This window comes from Diachasmimorpha longicaudata, chromosome 9 (genome assembly GCF_034640455.1).
Source record: "Diachasmimorpha longicaudata isolate KC_UGA_2023 chromosome 9, iyDiaLong2, whole genome shotgun sequence".
Lineage (NCBI taxonomy): Eukaryota > Metazoa > Arthropoda > Insecta > Hymenoptera > Braconidae > Diachasmimorpha > Diachasmimorpha longicaudata.
In genome coordinates, this window is record NC_087233.1 from 3,566,281 (window position 1) to 3,583,665 (window position 17,385).

Sequence of the window (17,385 nt, forward strand, 5' to 3'; positions counted from 1 at the left end):
TTTTATTTTACTGCTAATAATATTTATTAATTTTATTTATTATTTATGGTATAATTGGAGTGTTAAATTGTTGTTACAGTTTTGAATGAGAAGAAGTTCGCGCGCTACTGCAGAGGGCGCCACTTGCAGTCGGTGCAGAAATTTTTGCTCCACAACAATTAGTAAACAGTGAACAAAGACGTAGACAATTTTATTGCCGCTGTAAATATCAATCTACAGGGATAATTAGGCATAAACAATCGATTTCGGGGTCTCAGAGTTGTGTATAATAATTGATAACTCAATCCAGATGGGGAAAAGACGAAGTTTGCAGTCGTCGACGCAGAATAAAGTGAAGATTGAGGTTAAAGACGAAGCTCGTGAGTAAAAATTGTAGCAAATGTATTAATGACTGGCCAGATTGTCGATTTAACTTTGTTAATTGTTAATCGTAGCTGACAATGAAGTCGATGTGGCTCGACATCGTTTCAAAGGTGCCCTTCGAGAGCTCAAACATCACAGCGAATCGGCTTCGTCAGAATCGAGTGATGAAAGCCCACCCCCGGACTACAAAGCGGGTAAAAGAGTGTAAGTTGAGAACGAGGGATGATGGAACGAATGTGTGGAGATACCTTTTGTGGATGTTTGATAGCTAGGACAATTTCATTAGCGCTGAGCAGGATGATTAATTAATTAATTGATTGTCATTGCAGTGACGAAGTACTACAACAAGATAGGTTCCAATCGAGTTTTTGTGCGATATCTCGAAATCTAAGGGAGGTAGCGGAGTTTTTGTTATAACATCTTTTGAAGACCTTGGCTCGCTCTACAAAAAAGGTTATGATAAGAATTTTCGTATCTCCTTTAAATTTCGAGATATTCACCAAGAACTAATAATATGAAATCTCAGTCGGAATGTGGTAAAACGAGATGAGTTGACTTTTTTCTCGTCGAGTTTTATAGCGATATCTGTGACTCTAAGCGAGGTAGTGGAATTTTTGTTATGACGTTTATTGTAGTTCTCAATTTTCTCTACAAAAAAGGTCATAATAAAGATTTAGCCATCTTCCCTAGATTCCGAGATATTGACCAAAGCTGGTCAATAATGAAAAATGACTCATCTCGGTTTATTCCTTCGCATCTACTTTTTCTGACGTTTTTTAATACTTAAAAAATATCGACAAAAGGTAAATTAAATTGAAAAATTTGTTCTTACTGTGCCATTGTCAATTGTTACTCACGAAGTTAATTATATTGTCTGTTAATTCATTTAATTTTAGTCAGAAACCGAACTATTCGTCTCCAAAGCCAAAAATCCGACGTCGTCGACCCCTGCCCAATGAACAATTGTTCCATCACACGTATGTCATGAAACTTTTCGATAGGAGTGTTGATTTAGCACAATTTCGGGAAGATACACCGCTGTATCCAATTTGTCGTGCGTGGATGGCTAATCAACCCAGAAATCCCAATCTTGTGCCAAAGTAAGTGTCAAACAACTGTATAATTTAGTTTTTTCCCCTTTCACCATTTCCATTTTCTTCAAATGCACCATGACCTTCATTTTATTCATTTCCGATCCGAACTTAACTTCCGAAGAAATGTTAAAATACTTTCAAGACAATTTATGATGACTTGATTCAGTAAAACTTTTCTCTCATAGAAAAATTGCAAAAAAAAGTAAAATTTCCGGATTGTTACATCAGAATTATGTTGGCACAACAATTTCGTCATTTCATTTTTCAAAATTTGCAAAGCTTCGACTAAAAATTCAAAAACACGAATCCAAATTATACACTTCTATATCTCTTTGTTAATTATCATTAATCACTCGTATCAGTTCAAATGATATATTATTGATTTTTCATCATTTTTATTTAACTGTCTGTCATCAGAATCATTTTCTGAATTATTCTGATTGTGGATAGTTAAATTTCAATATATAGTTCACTGTATATCCAAATTTACAGATAATTATATAATTTAATTTAGATAAACCAATGAATATCCTAATCTCAATAAGTTTTCAAATTTTTTCAACGAAAATATTTTTGTATTTGACTTTTTTTGCTGTCAGAATTCGCAGTCCCAGTCCGGAAATAGTGAATGAAGTGCACTCGGATAATCTTCTGCTCGATGAAAATGGTGAACTCCGTGATGTCTACAACTTACCCGCCCCCCAGCAGCGCCAGGAAATCTTCCCCAAGAATCGAATACCATCGCCTATTCCTCTGCCGAAAGAGAAACTCAATCTGGATTATGTAGGTCAATGAATTTAAATAGAACAGAAGAGAAAAGGAATTTCCAACGCTAAAGTTTTGATTCTTCCAGGATGGACAGACCTTAAAATCGCGTGAGGTCCTCATGAAGGAACACAGGATGCACTGGGGACAGGTCAGAAGGAAATGGCATCAGCAGACTCACAAAAATGAACAGCGATTTGCCAAGAGTGCTTACATATTGAGCACTATATTTAAGAGGTAGTACTATTAATATTAATTGTAATTAATTATCAATAATCATCTAATTTCATAAATACCGATAGTATTGATGATAATTAACAAATTTAATTACATTAATATTAAAAAATATTTATTATTAAATAATTAAAATTAATTTTAATTATTATTTCAATATTATTAATTTTATCGTAAACAAATTGATAATTTTTTCTTTTTTAATTTTTCAGGGCACAGTCTGAATTCGAATAAATATTCACCGCAGCATTGATTAATGAAAACGCCAAGTAAAATGATATAATCACAATGAAATGATTGACGAATCCTCAGATGAATAATGATGATTTTTGGAAGGAAATCCGGACCACAGATGACTTTTTTTCAACAATTCAAACGTTATTTTTTTTCACCACTCATTCACATGTTAATAGAAAACAAGTGAATGAATAAGTTATATCATTGATTTCTTCAAATTCAGGTGTTTCTTTTTTTTAATTAATTTATTTCAAATATAAAACAGTTCACGAAAAGCACTGCAACTGAGTTTATATCCTGCGATTCCATTGAAGCAAGATTTCACGTTAATTTTGCATTTCATTATAATCCTTTTAACACTTCAATATTAATTTCATTTATCTGTTAGTGATAGCTCAAGAACCTGTCGGAATGTTTCTTCTTCGAGTAATCTACGCTGTTCGTCTTCAATCTGCTGCTGTTCAGACAATCGCAGTGCAATTCTGAGCTGTTCAGCTGTATCTTCAATGGAACTTTCGTCCTGATTATTAGTAGTTCTGTGGCTATCCCCATCGTCCCGAAACTCCACTCTCGCTTGGTAAAGCTCCAAGCTCTCTTGAATGGCCCTTTATATCAAAAACGTAGATTTACATTATCGAAATAATTTTTAAATTCAATTCTACCAATAATATCAGTAACGAAGTAGTAAAACGACATAAATTAACTTTTTTCCAGGCCACTTTTGCAGCAATATCTCTGAATCTAAGGGGAATAGCGAAATTTTTGTTAGTAGATTTTTTGGAGAACTCAATTCGCTCCACAAAAAAGGTTATAACCCAAATTTTGCTATGGCCTCGAGATTTCGAGATATTCATAAAACACTGGTCGATAGTTTGAAGTGATTTATCTCGCTTTAATATTTTGCTAGTGATATTGTACGCTACCAAAAGAAAAAAATTATTAAACGACACATTTGTGAGTGATTCAACGCACCTGACTGAGCGCAAACGAGTGAAACATATAAAACATGCGAGAAAAAAAAATTACGAGAGAAACAGTTATAAACTTGACCATGCATTAACTAGAAAAAAAAAATAGAAATAATTTTTATACCTCTGCAGTTGCCTCTCTTCATCAGTCGCCATATTGGGGGTCGTTGGCCTGGATGGTTTTTGCGCTCTCAGGGCTTCCCAAATATCTACCTATGAATTTTATTCGACGAGAGTTTAAAAAAAATTCAGTGGACAATTTAGTAGCAAAGTTGTAAACAAACTGAGTGGATTTATCTTGCAGTCGAGCTTTTGAGCAATATCTTCAAATATAAAAGCGAAATTTTTATCATGAGATTTTTCGAAACCTCAATCCGTTCCACGAAAAGGTCATAATAAAATTTTATCTACCTCTCTGAAATTTCGAGATATTTATCAAAAACTGGGAACATAAAATTTTAAACCGACGTGAAAAAATGGCATGAGTTGTTTCATTTTTCAGTCGGGTTTGAGTTTGAGGAATATCTCTAAATCTAAGGCAGACAGCGAAATTTTCATTAGGACATTTTTTGGAGGTCTCAATTTGCTCCACAAAAAAGCTCATAATAAAAAATTTTCTATTCCCCCTAGATTCCGAGATAATCGTCAAAAACCGGTCAATAGCTAAACGTGAGTCATCTCGATTTATCATATCGCTAGTGAATTTTTAAAAGAATAATTATTAAAAAATCAAACCTCGTCTTTTTCGCTACCGGCCTCGAGCAAACTCTGTTGAATGGCAAATTGCAAAAGGTCGTCCTCCTCCTCAATACTGAATTGTGTTCGATCTAGAGCTCCCAGCTTGGCATAACCAACTGGTGCATCAAAACAAATATCATCAACGACACAGACAGTTCTCGTTCCGTCTTGAATTTTTTTAACGTGTTCCACTTCCTGATCCATACCAAAAATATTTCCAAAAGTTATTCTCGCATTTAGTACATGGAAGAGAGGGATTTCTGCAAGGGGAAAATTAATATTAACAATATTATCATAAATCATTGAACCTAGTACATAAACTCTTCGATTCATTAATTTTTCGTGAAATTATTAATTTGCGTATTAATGTACTGTCTTCAATACATTAATTAATAATTCAAATTAATAAATAATTCATTTGATACATTAAATATTAACACAAGTTAATGATTAAAAGAGATAAATCGTCACCTATTTTAACTGGAAATCCAGATGGCAGTTGCATTTGGATGAAATCCTTGAGTTTGGCGAAGTGAGTACTAGAGATGGCCATGAGATCGACAATCGGCATTATTTGCTCCTGGAGACTCAGAGGATAATCCTCAGAGAGCCAGAGAGTAGCTCGAAATTTTTGAATTTTTGTGGTGACTTCCTTTGGTCTTCCGATGTCTCGTCCATTCAACTCAAAATCGGGATCAAAATACTCTTCAGGCGTTATATTAGAGGGATTACCGATGTGGGAAAATTCTTCACTACTCGTTGCACCACTATTTTCCTCCTGCTGTTGTTCAGCAATACCCAGAAACGATTGCAACGGTGTACGAGCACTTCTAGCAATATTTTTATCAGCATCTGACAAATGTTCTAAACGAGTTTTCGTTATCAATTCGACATTACTCGCACTAAATACTTTACACTCGTGGCCGTTTATCACTTCACTCTTGTCCGAACGCCAGCCCCACAGTCCAGCTTTATTTCTAGGTAATTAATTAATTAATTGATTAACTTATTCAGTAAGGAAGGAGTGAAAGGAGATGAATAGATTTTCTGCGTTCTGTTTTTGAGTGATATCTCAGAATCTAAGAGAGATAATGGAATTTTTGTTTTGACATCTATTGGAAAACTCAATTCACTCTACAAAAAAGGTCCTAATAACATTTTTTTTATCTCCATTAGATTCCGAGATATTCATCAAAAACTGGTCAACAGTCAAAAGTTGGAGAAACAAGTTGAAAAAATGATTCCTCGCAATTGAAAAAATTCAATAACAATAATTACCGTTCAAAACTAATTTTATCTGTATCAACGTAAGTCGTAACTATTGGATTCGTCAATCGTGCCAGGATTCCCTCCTCAGATGGTGCCATTAATTGCACGTTTTCGTCGTCAATTAACTTCATATGCTCCACGTAAACTCTTCGTGTCTCGTGATCGACCTCCATCATCGTTGCACCGTCATCTGCAATGAATATTTTTTTCATTCTCTTTTTTCAATGTTTTTTGACATTAGTCTGTGTTTCAAAATATTTAAGCCATGGACTAGTAACACATGCATTATCTCTTTTCTAGCCAATTTATTATATCACCTGGTCTTTCTCCCACCATGCTGAACACATAACTTCTCTGACATCTTATTGGCACTGGTGTGCTTGGCACATCTTCCCATATTTATTAAAAAAAATAATTTTGCAAGACAGAGGAGAGAAAACAAAGAGACGAGAGTGAATAGAAAGGATCGCACATGCAGTTAATTAGAGAACGAGAAATGAAATTGTTTTACGCACTTTGTCCTTTGAAAACGTAACTCAAATTTCCACGCTGCCAATTTGTGTGGTCAAAACCTAGAAGAGTTGTGTCTATTCGTACGTTGCTGCCCTGTTTGTACACTTTGTATGTGTCACTGGGACACATCCTGGAAGCCAGTGGGACTGCAAAACAATTTTATTTATAGTAGATAAGTTTTTGCTTCTTAATTTTAATTTTATTATTAAAAAAAACGCCGTTTTGAAATGTAAATTTGGAGACTTTAAGGTTATGTTTAATGTGGTAAAACAAGATGAGTTCAGTCTTTTCTAGTCGAGTTTTTGACGAATATCTCGGAATCTGAGGGAGATGGCGAAATTTTCGACTAGACATTTATTGTAGTACACAATTTGCTTAACAAAAAAGGTTCTAATGAAAATTTTCCTATCTCCCCCAGATCCGGAGATATTCACCAACACTTGGTCGATACTTAAAAGTGCCTCACGCCTTCTACCACTTCGCTTCATAATCACATATTATTGCAGCCAATTAGGGCTTAATTACGAAAATAATCATCACCCCAACTTGTGAATTCCCATTTCATCTCGACGTAGAAATCAGGCGCCTGCTTGAGCTTCTGGAGAAGCTCAGGAATTCCATCGACGCGGTTGCAGTGCCTCTGGTAGTCTCGTCTTGCCAACACAATTTGCAGGATTTCTGGATTTCCAGTGCCAGTTGCCTCCTGGACGACTTTAATAAATTAATTTTAAAAACTTCATCAACTTCCCCAACAACTCCAGGATACCACTATCAACAATTAGCCCATTAAAGAGTAATTAATATCTTTACCACTCCATCCATCTTTATTTTCCGTGTAAACGTTCACGTCGTTGTCGAGGAGTACTTGAATGGATTCCTTGTACCCAAGGGTCACAGCCAACATCAGAGGTGTTCTTCCTCGATTGTCGTGTTGTTCTTTGTTATGCTGAAAATTAAAATCGACGTTAATTAAAATTCACTCACGCAATTTAAATTAACATAATAAATTAGTGTCAACGAAACGTGAGGCAAGAGCTTGGGTCGCAGTCCTAGGGCTTCGTACCAACTCCTAGGGCTTCCTTTTGCCCTCGTCAAAGGGTCATCCATGCCCCTCATTATGTTATTGAATTACCCTAATTAACCCCCCATTTTTATAAATTATTTATCAGTAAACAACAGCCAGTCAATTATTTGGTAATCATTCAGAAACTTCAGATGAAAATGTCGCCCAATGCGAACTCCCCTGTCATTTGTAAAAACGACAAATTGTGATGACAATTAATGATAATTAATAATTTTACCTGATTTGTTGATAACAGGCTATTCAACTCAACATGATCGTTGTTCCACACCAGCCAGTGCAGAGGATAAAGCTCTTTAATTCTATCAATATTCACCATTGTCACAAATTTCACTGTTTATTCGACACTCGAATGTTTTGGCCAATAAATAATAAATTTATTACTTCAAATCACCTCATATGTTATCGATAAATGTTGCAAATGAATTGATTGTTGCGTAGTTTTTTTGAATTTACAAGATCCTTATCATACGAATACATGACATCAGGAACTGAACAGTTTTCATCGGTGTTACTGTGTCTGTAAGTAACTGGGATTTACCACTGCGGTTAGTGGTTTATCATATTACTGACTAATTTATTTTTCTCTCTTCCGTGTCTACCTACGTAAAAAAAACCGACACGGGTCACTAATCGAACATGGCGGATTTCATGATAATAATCGATTTTTGAAAATTCGATTTCGATTATCGATATTGGGGTTAATCGATTGTGAAAGGGTGGAGCATCGACTCGACGGCCGCTTATTGAGACTTGATTTCGGGCTTGAAACGTATGGTAGGTATCAGGAGAATATCATGTTTGAAGAGGTGTTATCGACCGCCGAGGGCTGCTTGCTGTTACCTTCTGCACTCCTGATACCCTTGAAAATTTCTTGGCTCGGAAATTGCCGGTAAATCCATTTATTGGGGCTTGATTTCGGTCCTGCAGTGACTAGGAGGTATCAGGCGAACATTACATAGCAAGAGGTAACATCAACTGGAAGAGGTGTACCTACTCATAGTTTCTGGGCTCCTAATACCTCCGAAAATTATTTCGCTCGAAAATTGTCGGTAAATCCATTTATTGAGGCTTGATTTCGGTCCCGCGGTGACTTCGAAGTATCAGGAGAACATGATACCCCAGGAGTGTCAGCAACGGGGAGGTAGACCTGCTCGTACATTCTGGACTCCTGATACACTTGAAAATATTCTGGCTCGAAAATTGTCACGGGGTCTATCTATCAAAGCCTGAATGCGAGTTTGAAATGTCGGATATGTATCCGGAGAATATCACATGTGAAGAGGTATTTCCAACTGAGAGCGTATGCCTCCTCCCACTTTCTTGACTCCTAGTATTCCTCAAAATATTTTCACTCGAAAATTGTCAGTAAATTCATTTATTGGGGCGTGAATTCAGTCCTGGGACGGTGAGGGCGGATCAGGAGAGCATCACGCCCAAGGAGGCGGTCTCTACTGGACGTGGCTACCTCCTCCCCATTTCTATACTCCTGATACTCTTGAAAATATTTTCGCTCGGAAATGGTCGGTAAATGCATTTATTGCGGCTTGAATTCGGTTCTGGAACGTCCGGGGGGTATCAGGAGAGTAGGAGACACGGAGAGCTAATACATAGAGATATTCGTCTTGTGGGTCTGGTATTTAGTTTCGAAAAATCGCATGATGTAACGGGATCACATGAGTTGCGCGGAGGTATGCGAACACCAGATACCTTGGGGCGGTTTCCACCTGGTGGTGAGAATTTGTATTAAATTATAACGCGGGATAAAATTCAATTCAAATAGTGGTCGTGAATTTTAAAAAGACCTGTGTACATGGGATCATGGGAAAACTGGCGGGAGTTTTGAAATAAAAAAAATCAATTTTCAGTTTTATAAACATTTTATTGAATTTTAATGGCGGCAGCGGAAAAACGGCGGGAATTTTGAAATAAAAAAAATCAATTTTCAGTTTTATAAACATTTTATTGAATTTTAATGGCGGCAGCGGAAAAATGGCGGGAGTTTTGAAATTGAAAAAATCAACTTTCAGTTTTATTAACATTTTATTGATTTTCAATCGCCACAGAAGAAAAATGGCGGCACTTTTGACCTTAAAAAAGTCCTTTTTCAATATAAAAATCATGTTAACAATTCAAAATGGGGGAGAGAAGATTTTTCGAGTGAAAATAAGATAATTCTGACTAAAATAATAACAATAATTTTAATTAATTAAAATGAGGACAGGGAATTGTTTTTCATCAAAAAAAACTCAACTCCCAGTACAATAGCCATTTTAATTAATCAAAATATGCGAGAGGACTTGTGCAACAATTAACTAAATAAATTGAAAATACGAAAGAGGCGTCAACCTGATTAAAAAAATTGCAGAAAATTTAATTGTCAATGGCCTCACAACGTCGGATGCACTAGCTATCCTAATAAAGGTTCCTATGCATGAAAAATTTCTAGATGCCATTATATTCAAGACACCATCCTTAAATAATTACCGAGCAACAACAAAATGGCCGACAGTCATCGCCTTTCACAATTTTTCCAGGCATGATAAAGGCCATAGATTCACCCAAAAATCTATTCCTGTCCCCCCCAAAATGGCGGTCACACTCATAGAAATTCGCCCGCAGGATTTTCCCTAGTTCTACACTCACCTACACACACAGTCACCCCTCACGTCCTTCCCTAACACACTGATTTACTGATTGCGCTTGACGTCACTGATTAGGCCGCCAAGATGGTTGTCGATGTTGATAAGTGGTTTGGTTACTAGTGTTGAGGGGTAAAAAAAGTCCTCAATTGATTCAGAATAAACGCCAGTCAATTCCTATAAAAGTCATCAAAAAGCCCCAAAAATCATTAAAATCCCAGTGTTTCCCAAGTTTAAACAAATTAAGGGCGGGTGGGGGATGATGAATGGGGTGAGTATGATAATCAGAGAGATGAGCAAACAGGAGTGAAAATAAATTCCATAAATGACAACGAGAGCGTGACACGAAAGGGAGTCCTTCAAAAATCGACACACCATAACCTCCAGGAGCATAAAAAAATCACCCAAAACCTCACCTCACCAAAAATGGCAGAGACAGAAGAGCCTGAACAGGATTCCCGACGTGCCCTTTACGTCGTACAATCGATGATTGACATTTCAGCTGATCGTCTCGAGGGCCTCCGAACAAAATGCTCAACGAGTGCTGAACTAACCCAACAAGAGATACGCACACTCGAGGGAAAATTGATAAAATTATACTCAGAACAGCTGGTGGAAAAATCAAAGCTTCCAGTTGACTCACTACCACCTGAAATGCGTCAGTATCCATCGCTCCACCAGTGGCTTCGAGTTGTTGGTTTGACACCTGAATCAATAAGAAATGTTTGCACGAAGGCCCAGACCCTTGAGGCCCTAAAAGAGAAATCAGAGCACGAACTTGGGACAATGCTTGGTGAAAATACAACGCGACACGAGGAGGAGTTAAGAAGATTGTGTCGAGCACTTCACAATTTACGTCGTTACATTGATGTACTTCTTCAACGTGATGGTGGTGATGAGACTGGTGAGATGATGAATCTCTACTGGGACTCCTGGGACAGGCATCACCTCCGAAGTGGTACATCCCCCAGGCCAGCAAGATCACGAACAACGAGAAGATCCATACCCTCTGATGACAGTATTCCCTACAACAACAATAATAATAATAACGATAATAATAATTTTGCCAGTGAAACACTGGAGGAGGCCTCGTCGATAATGAGTCTAGCAACGAGTCCACCATCGACACCAGTATTGTTACGTCAGGCAGCTGTTAAATATCCAACAACACCACCACCAAGTAAACGTCATAACGCAGCACTATCTCCACAGCCTGACATATATCCACTGACAAAATCAAAGTCTCACGAATCCCAATTAGCTAGTAGAATTGAAAATGGCGATGGTAATGGATCGACAAATTCATCAACTGTCAATGATTCGTCATCAAGACGATCACGACAACCATCTGAAGCTGTTTTATCATGTGTTAATCCTGATACATCAGCTGGTAGTGGTCAGTATGATGGTAATTCAATGATTACGACAAATAGTCCAATTAAATCACCACCCTATTCAAGTGCTGAGAGTGATGACAACAGTGGAAAAGTTCAAGCAAATCTTCAAGTGCCAAAATCACCAAGAACACCAACAGTAACACGTGGTATGGGTCACATAATAGCTCATCGTTTCACCAAAACATTCAAGATGATGACAACATGTGATTACTGTGATAAACAAATGTTCATTGGTACTGGATTAAAATGTAAAGAGTGCAAATACAAGTGTCACAGAGATTGTGAATCAAAGGTACCACCATCATGTGGTTTACCACAGGAGTTATTTAACGAATTCAAGAGGACACTTCAGGCTGATGGAATGGTTAATGCATCACCAGTGTTGGGCAAACCGAGCAGCATAACCTCACCAAATCATCACAGCTCGAATTTACTGAGTTCATTGGACAGACGATATCGTAAACACTCACATCCACATACATCGATGAATATTCCCTTTCAGGGAGCTGATTCCAGCTCTAACACCTCCAGCTGCAACAGCTCAACACCATCGAGTCCAGCTCTTCTGCCAGGTGCTAGTCAGCCACATGTTTTGGCCTTGACAACAACAGCAACAGTCACGTCCACAACGTCAGCCATCACCACGACGATGATCACGACTATTGTGACAACTGCGAGTAAACAACAATTTCATTTTCCTGATGTTACACTCAATGACAAAAGTGTCTTGTCCATGGATCACAGTTTGAGGTTGGACAGCACTAACATATCGACTGACAGCGACAGGACAATTTCTGTGTCTGGATCTGGATCTGTTAGCACTGATTCAGAGAGAACACCTGTCAGAGTTGATTCGCAGGACTCTCAGGTGTCTGATGGTGAGCCTGGAGACAGTCGTTGGCCGAGGCAGAATAGTCTGTCGATGAGAGAGTGGGAAATACCCTATGATGAACTCAAAATTGGTGATCCCATTGGTACTGGACGATTTGGTACTGTTTACAGAGGCAATTGGCATGGTGATGTTGCTATTAAAGTACTCAATATGGATTATTATTCGGATGATGACAAGACACTTGAAGCTTTTAAATTGGAAGTTGCTACATTTCGAAAAACTAGACATGAAAATTTGGTGCTGTTTATGGGAGCTTGTATGAAACAACCTCATCTGGCTATTGTCACCAGCTTGAGCAAGGGAATGACACTTTATACGCATATTCATTTGCGAAAGGATAAATTTAATATGAATAAAACAACAATCATAGCTCAGCAAATTTCACAGGTGATATATCTTGGTATTTTTTGTTCTTAATGGAAGTGTTGTTATCGTGATAATTTTCGCTGGAAATGTTTAGACGTGTCAACTACGTACCAAAAATCATACTTTCAAAGATTGTCTGTATGTGTGTTCAGATTTGTGGTCATTTGTCCAGAACTGTGCTTATTACTCGAGAACGGTGGTCACAACGATGCGAAATTTTCTCCTGTCATTGGTGAAATTTTGCAAATACCGTTTTTGGCCGATGACTCCTTAACTGTTTCACCGATTTTATTATTTTTGTTTAAATACTCGTCGCGACGACGTTTATACAACTGAGTCGAGAGAACAACATTTCACCTGCCGTAATTCAGTTTTATTTTCTTTTTCTCATTTTTTACTTGAAATTCATTGTGTGCACCATAACTCAAAAAATAATCGAGATAAAAATTTTTAATTTCGTAGGTTTTTACGTCTCACGATAAACAAAGTTTGCTATTGAAGATGAACGAAATCGAATCATTAGTTTCCGAGATATTTCATTATATAAATATAATATGAATTTGCCAATCCATAGGAATTAAAACAGGAAAAAAATAGATAAAAATATATGCAAAGGATAACCGTGATATGACCATCGTCACAATCCTCTGTCCCACTCCTCATTTTTAATATATTTTTCTCATCCAATTTATTCTCAAAATTATGCTCATTAATGTGTCTCCAATGTTTCAGGGAATGGGATATCTCCACGCGCGTGGCATCATCCACAAGGATCTCAAAAGCAAAAATATATTTCTCGAAAATGGAAAAGTCGTTATCACTGATTTTGGTCTGTTCAGTGTAACAAAACTTTGTTATGGAAACAGGTAAATTAATCTCTCCACTGAATAATTCTCAAAAAAATACTCTCCCCCCGATTTTACATCAATTTTTAATGAAACAGAAAGAGCAATGGGTTGAGTATACCACCCGGTTGGCTCTGTTATTTGGCGCCCGAAATTGTTGCCCGATTGCGACCACAACAGACCAGAGATCAAGAGGAATTGCCCTTCACTGAGGCATCAGATGTCTACGCATTTGGGTGAGAATAATTTCTAAAAATGATGAATTCAAATTAAAACTAAAATGAAAAAAAAAACTCTAATCCCAGGGTCAGTAAGACAGTCTAAAAATTTTTACGAAAACACAAAATGCGATAAATAAAATTTAAATAAACAAATAACAAAAAATATGCTTGATGACCTGATAATTTGACAAGAAGTTGATGTATATTTTTGGATTTTTATCAGTACCGTGTGGTATGAATTGCTGTGCGGCGAATGGCCCTTCAAGGGACAACCACCTGAGGCTATAATCTGGCAAGTTGGCAAGGGGATGAAACAGACATTGGCGAATCTTCAAGCGTCTCGTGAAGTCAAAGTATTTATTCCGTATTCAATTATTCGCTTATTATCATCATTCCTTCCCCTGATTGGCATAATTAACAGGTAATTTATTAATTACAGGATATTCTCATGCTCTGTTGGTCATATCACTCCGCCAGTCGGCCGGATTTTTCAAAATTATTGACAACACTGGAGAAATTACCTCGCAAAAGACTAGCCCGGAGTCCATCGCATCCAATTCACTTGTCACGTTCAGCAGAATCTGTCTTTTAAATTTTATCGAGTTATCGAATTGATAACATTTTCATTGGCACAAATCTGATCATTAAGGTTGTTGTCAGGTTTATGAGCAATTTTATTGACTGTAAAACAGCTCAGATGATTGTTCACACAGTTTATGAACAACTAAAATATAAATATATTTTTTCCGCTGTAATTATTCTCAATTTATGTAAATTGAGGAACTTTCTGGAATTGTTTCTCGAAAACAAAACGGTCGATCGATTCAATTTTTTTTTCTTCATTCAATGACGTGTTTTTCAGCCCAAATAATTTTTATTTGAAAAACTGGTGAGTCGTTAATTTGTTAAAAATTTTAATTCATGATGCTCCGTTAAAACACATGACAATTTACCCAAATTTTCCAAATTTACGTCTGAAGTTCAAAATGAAAAATCTCAAATGCCCGGTAATCTTATGACAGATACTTTTTTCAACTGTTCACCATAAAAATTTAAATAAATATTCAATTTAATATTTTACACGACAACAATCTTCATGTAAAACTGTAGATATTGATAATATTACATTGAAATTTTCATTACCTCTAAGTATTTATGTATGTACTTTTGTTCTCTTCACGTATGTGTAGTTGAATCTCTCTGTTGTATTATATCGACGTCAGAGGGAATGCAAAAATCACTGGAAATTTACAAATTAACAGATAAAGGTTAATTGGATATTTTATTTGTACAGAGAACACACTACAAAAAAAAAACAAAAAATATTAAAAAGTATTCACCTCGAGTATTAAAATTAAATTTTTCTAAAAAATAATATTAATAATTCAAGGTTTCAAATTTTAATTGAATAATACTAGTCAATTTTGTTTTTTTTTAATCTATAAATCTGTATGCTGTGAATGAATGTTGATTATTGAATCGTGAAAGTGAGTGAATTGAAAATTTTCTTCAATTATTACTGTAAAGAAAAAGATCTCATTGAACTTAAATAAATAAGCAATGTAAACGATAAACTGTAACTATAAAATAGAATTGTAAATTCTGGGAAAGAAAGTATTTCACTTATCGAGTGAAAAATCGTGAAAAGAAACAACAACAACGTTGATTTTGCAAATATCAAAAAGACGTTTTGAAGTTGAAGTGCAAATTGAAAAAGAAATTGAAAAAAAAAATCAGCAAAGAGATAAATCAAATAAAAAAATAATGTACAATTGTTGTTCATCGATGTACCACTCTCAAAGCATTATTCGATTTTTCTTGTATCGATGTTAATAAAAGAACAGATGGAGGAAACTTAACTTGATGGAAATGATTGAATAAATAGTTGTGATAAAATCATTACGAAAATTTCAGCAGATAATTTATTCAACGTGAAGATCGATAGGAGTACGATTGATCAATGAATCTGAATGTTTTGCAGTACGGCGAGTTCTTTTCGAAGTTGATTGACACGAATTCGATTCATCTCGATTCTCGATTCCAGGGATAGTATCAGGGGTCGAGTGATGATGTCGGTTATGTGAGCAAATTGACGAGTTTTTACAGCATCGTTGTAAATTGTTGCTAGTGGATCTGTATTATTTACACACGAGTCTGCTGCGTTCTCCTCTTCTTGGTCGAGGATTCTTGGAAGTTGAATCATAGTCTGGAAGGAATTATTGATGATTAATATCCTCGGTATCCACTAAAAATTGAAGGATATGAGGTATTCCGTGGGGAATCGGCCAGTTGTTGGCCCTGGCCTCTTCGAAAATTAACGGCGATTATTTTTCAGTGACAGAGGTACATGAAAACCTCCCCCCCTTAATTTTTTAAAGATTCTTCTAATGATCCACTACAGAGATATGATTTTTAACTATTTTTTTTTTTATTTTTCTAACTTAACTATCGCACTACTGAACCGAGATTAATAAATAAAAAAAGAAAATGTTCGTCTCTTCCTGACCTATTGCGATATATATTTCAGATTTTTGCTCTTCCTTTCTGATTCATCACGAAAAAAATCGCTGTTAATTATTGACAATGTCAGCGTCAACAACTGTTTGCATATAATAACCCGCATATTACTCACTTTGAGACATCGATCGGATATTTCACTGGTGTAAACAATTTGCAGAGGAATTTCAACAGCTTCATTATTCTGCGATTGAAAACACGCCAAGAAGACCTCTTGCTCCTGCACCAGAATCATTGTCAATGTTTTTTCATAACAAAACTCCATCAATCAATGACAAATGAAAAATACCAACGGTTTAACTGACCTTTGTGTCCTTAACCTCTGAGAAAACCGAAAAAATGAGTCCAACGAATCCTGAATCCATCATTTGATATGTTGCCTGTGTTCCCACGTCTGCAAATAACCCAGTCATCACCCATTTTACCCCCATCTCCCCGAAATATTAAACTTACCAACGTGAGAAGGACAAACTGTAATATGTGGATGGCTGTGATACCATCCAATGACCCTGATGGGAAGTCCAGACTCACTAGCAAACCTCTCAGCTTCAGCAGTGGCTTTCATCAGCTGCTCAGGTGATATTTCAACTCTGTCTTTCTTCTTATCGAGTCGTCGAAGAATTATTACAGCAGAAATCTGCGCAACATCTTCGATCATCTGAAAACCCCATTGGAAATCACATTTTCCTACCACCAAATGCCATCGTTCATTCACTGGATGAATGCACTTACGGTTCCAATCAGCAATCCCATGACCTCGTAATTCTCAGTGGACAATGCATGTTGCAAACACGTCATATACACGTCCGCTTGTAACTCAACCCTCTTCAGGGAACTGTTCATCTTCATGTATTTTTATGCTGGAAAAATAATCGTGACATCAGCTCTGATATTTTGAGGTTAAACACGTAACTCTACACGTCAACAAGAGACTTCGATGTTTACCTTTTGACAGACAACAACAGATGAATTGAAAACACTATTTTAAGTTTGGTTATGGTGACTTTGGAATGTGAATTGCAATAAATGTTGTTGCAATTGAAAAATATTTGGTTTTGTTAAAAGAAATTGTTACATTGTAGTGAACTTCGAGGAAAAACTCACGACTTTTCAATGTTTTTCATTGAATCTGTTGGTTTTATCGTTTGATTTTATCATTTCGTTTTTATCGTGAAGTTTTGTCTCGTCTGCGGCGCCACTATCGCCCTGTGAATATAAAATTTGAGGGAAAAATAATAGAAAT

The 17,385-nt window shown here is 36.4% G+C and overlaps 4 protein-coding genes across 6 annotated transcripts; 2 read left to right on the top strand and 2 right to left on the bottom strand.

Annotated features, from left to right (window-relative positions):
- Positions 1–128: 128 nt before the first annotated feature.
- LOC135166269 (protein lin-37 homolog) lies at positions 129–2,968 on the top strand. The gene is made up of 6 exons (XM_064128381.1): positions 129–359; positions 435–567; positions 1,260–1,463; positions 2,057–2,240; positions 2,311–2,459; positions 2,669–2,968. The coding sequence occupies exons 1-6, from the start codon at positions 290–292 to the stop codon at positions 2,688–2,690; spliced, it is 762 nt and encodes a 253-aa protein (XP_063984451.1). The 5' UTR covers positions 129–289; the 3' UTR covers positions 2,691–2,968.
- Positions 2,920–7,867, bottom strand: LOC135166266 (ankyrin repeat domain-containing protein 13D). Of its 3 annotated transcripts, none has more exons than XM_064128373.1 (10): positions 7,483–7,867; positions 6,992–7,127; positions 6,722–6,884; positions 6,184–6,327; positions 5,986–6,057; positions 5,678–5,858; positions 4,871–5,376; positions 4,397–4,659; positions 3,786–3,874; positions 2,920–3,298 (listed from the first exon to the last, which is right to left on the bottom strand). In XM_064128373.1, the coding sequence occupies exons 2-10, from the start codon at positions 7,001–7,003 to the stop codon at positions 3,067–3,069; spliced, it is 1,662 nt and encodes a 553-aa protein (XP_063984443.1). In that variant the 5' UTR covers positions 7,004–7,127; positions 7,483–7,867; the 3' UTR covers positions 2,920–3,066. The 3 variants fall into 3 exon arrangements, with proteins under 3 accessions (XP_063984443.1, XP_063984440.1, XP_063984442.1); XM_064128370.1 differs by having other exon boundaries at positions 6,722–6,892; XM_064128372.1 differs by lacking the exon at positions 5,986–6,057 and having other exon boundaries at positions 6,722–6,892; positions 7,483–7,866.
- Positions 7,868–9,883: 2,016 nt separating this feature from the next.
- On the top strand, positions 9,884–15,387 carry LOC135166292 (kinase suppressor of Ras 2). Its single transcript, XM_064128415.1, has 5 exons — positions 9,884–12,580; positions 13,292–13,425; positions 13,503–13,640; positions 13,849–13,978; positions 14,065–15,387. The coding sequence occupies exons 1-5, from the start codon at positions 10,331–10,333 to the stop codon at positions 14,215–14,217; spliced, it is 2,805 nt and encodes a 934-aa protein (XP_063984485.1). The 5' UTR covers positions 9,884–10,330; the 3' UTR covers positions 14,218–15,387.
- Positions 15,388–15,529: 142 nt separating this feature from the next.
- Positions 15,530–17,328, bottom strand: LOC135166293 (lys-63-specific deubiquitinase BRCC36-like). The gene is made up of 6 exons (XM_064128417.1): positions 17,088–17,328; positions 16,875–17,002; positions 16,596–16,800; positions 16,448–16,536; positions 16,258–16,362; positions 15,530–15,831 (listed from the first exon to the last, which is right to left on the bottom strand). The coding sequence occupies exons 2-6, from the start codon at positions 16,989–16,991 to the stop codon at positions 15,583–15,585; spliced, it is 765 nt and encodes a 254-aa protein (XP_063984487.1). The 5' UTR covers positions 16,992–17,002; positions 17,088–17,328; the 3' UTR covers positions 15,530–15,582.
- Positions 17,329–17,385: the final 57 nt, after the last annotated feature.

What these genes read in the sequence shown, in the direction of transcription:
- LOC135166269 (XM_064128381.1), top strand. Translation starts at nt 290, where the DNA reads ATGGGGAAAAGACGAAGTTTGCAGTCGTCGACGCAGAATAAAGTGAAG. An exon ending in AATCCCAATCTTGTGCCAAA is followed by an intron (nt 1,464 to 2,056) that starts GTAAGTGTCAAA and finishes TTTTGCTGTCAG; the next exon opens with AATTCGCAGTCCCAGTCCGG. An exon ending in TTGAGCACTATATTTAAGAG is followed by an intron (nt 2,460 to 2,668) that starts GTAGTACTATTA and finishes TTAATTTTTCAG; the next exon opens with GGCACAGTCTGAATTCGAAT.
- LOC135166266 (XM_064128370.1), bottom strand. Translation starts at nt 7,581, where the DNA reads ATGGTGAATATTGATAGAATTAAAGAGCTTTATCCTCTGCACTGGCTG. An exon ending in GCCTGTTATCAACAAATCAG is followed by an intron (nt 7,128 to 7,482) that starts GTAAAATTATTA and finishes TTTAATTTTCAG; the next exon opens with CATAACAAAGAACAACACGA. An exon ending in GAAGAGAGGCAACTGCAGAG is followed by an intron (nt 3,299 to 3,785) that starts GTATAAAAATTA and finishes TTTGATATAAAG; the next exon opens with GGCCATTCAAGAGAGCTTGG.
- LOC135166292 (XM_064128415.1), top strand. Translation starts at nt 10,331, where the DNA reads ATGGCAGAGACAGAAGAGCCTGAACAGGATTCCCGACGTGCCCTTTAC. An exon ending in AAACTTTGTTATGGAAACAG is followed by an intron (nt 13,426 to 13,502) that starts GTAAATTAATCT and finishes TTAATGAAACAG; the next exon opens with AAAGAGCAATGGGTTGAGTA. An exon ending in TCAGATGTCTACGCATTTGG is followed by an intron (nt 13,641 to 13,848) that starts GTGAGAATAATT and finishes GATTTTTATCAG; the next exon opens with TACCGTGTGGTATGAATTGC.
- LOC135166293 (XM_064128417.1), bottom strand. Translation starts at nt 16,991, where the DNA reads ATGAAGATGAACAGTTCCCTGAAGAGGGTTGAGTTACAAGCGGACGTG. An exon ending in TGGGATTGCTGATTGGAACC is followed by an intron (nt 16,801 to 16,874) that starts GTAAGTGCATTC and finishes TGGGGTTTTCAG; the next exon opens with ATGATCGAAGATGTTGCGCA. An exon ending in AGTTTGTCCTTCTCACGTTG is followed by an intron (nt 16,537 to 16,595) that starts GTAAGTTTAATA and finishes GGTTATTTGCAG; the next exon opens with ACGTGGGAACACAGGCAACA.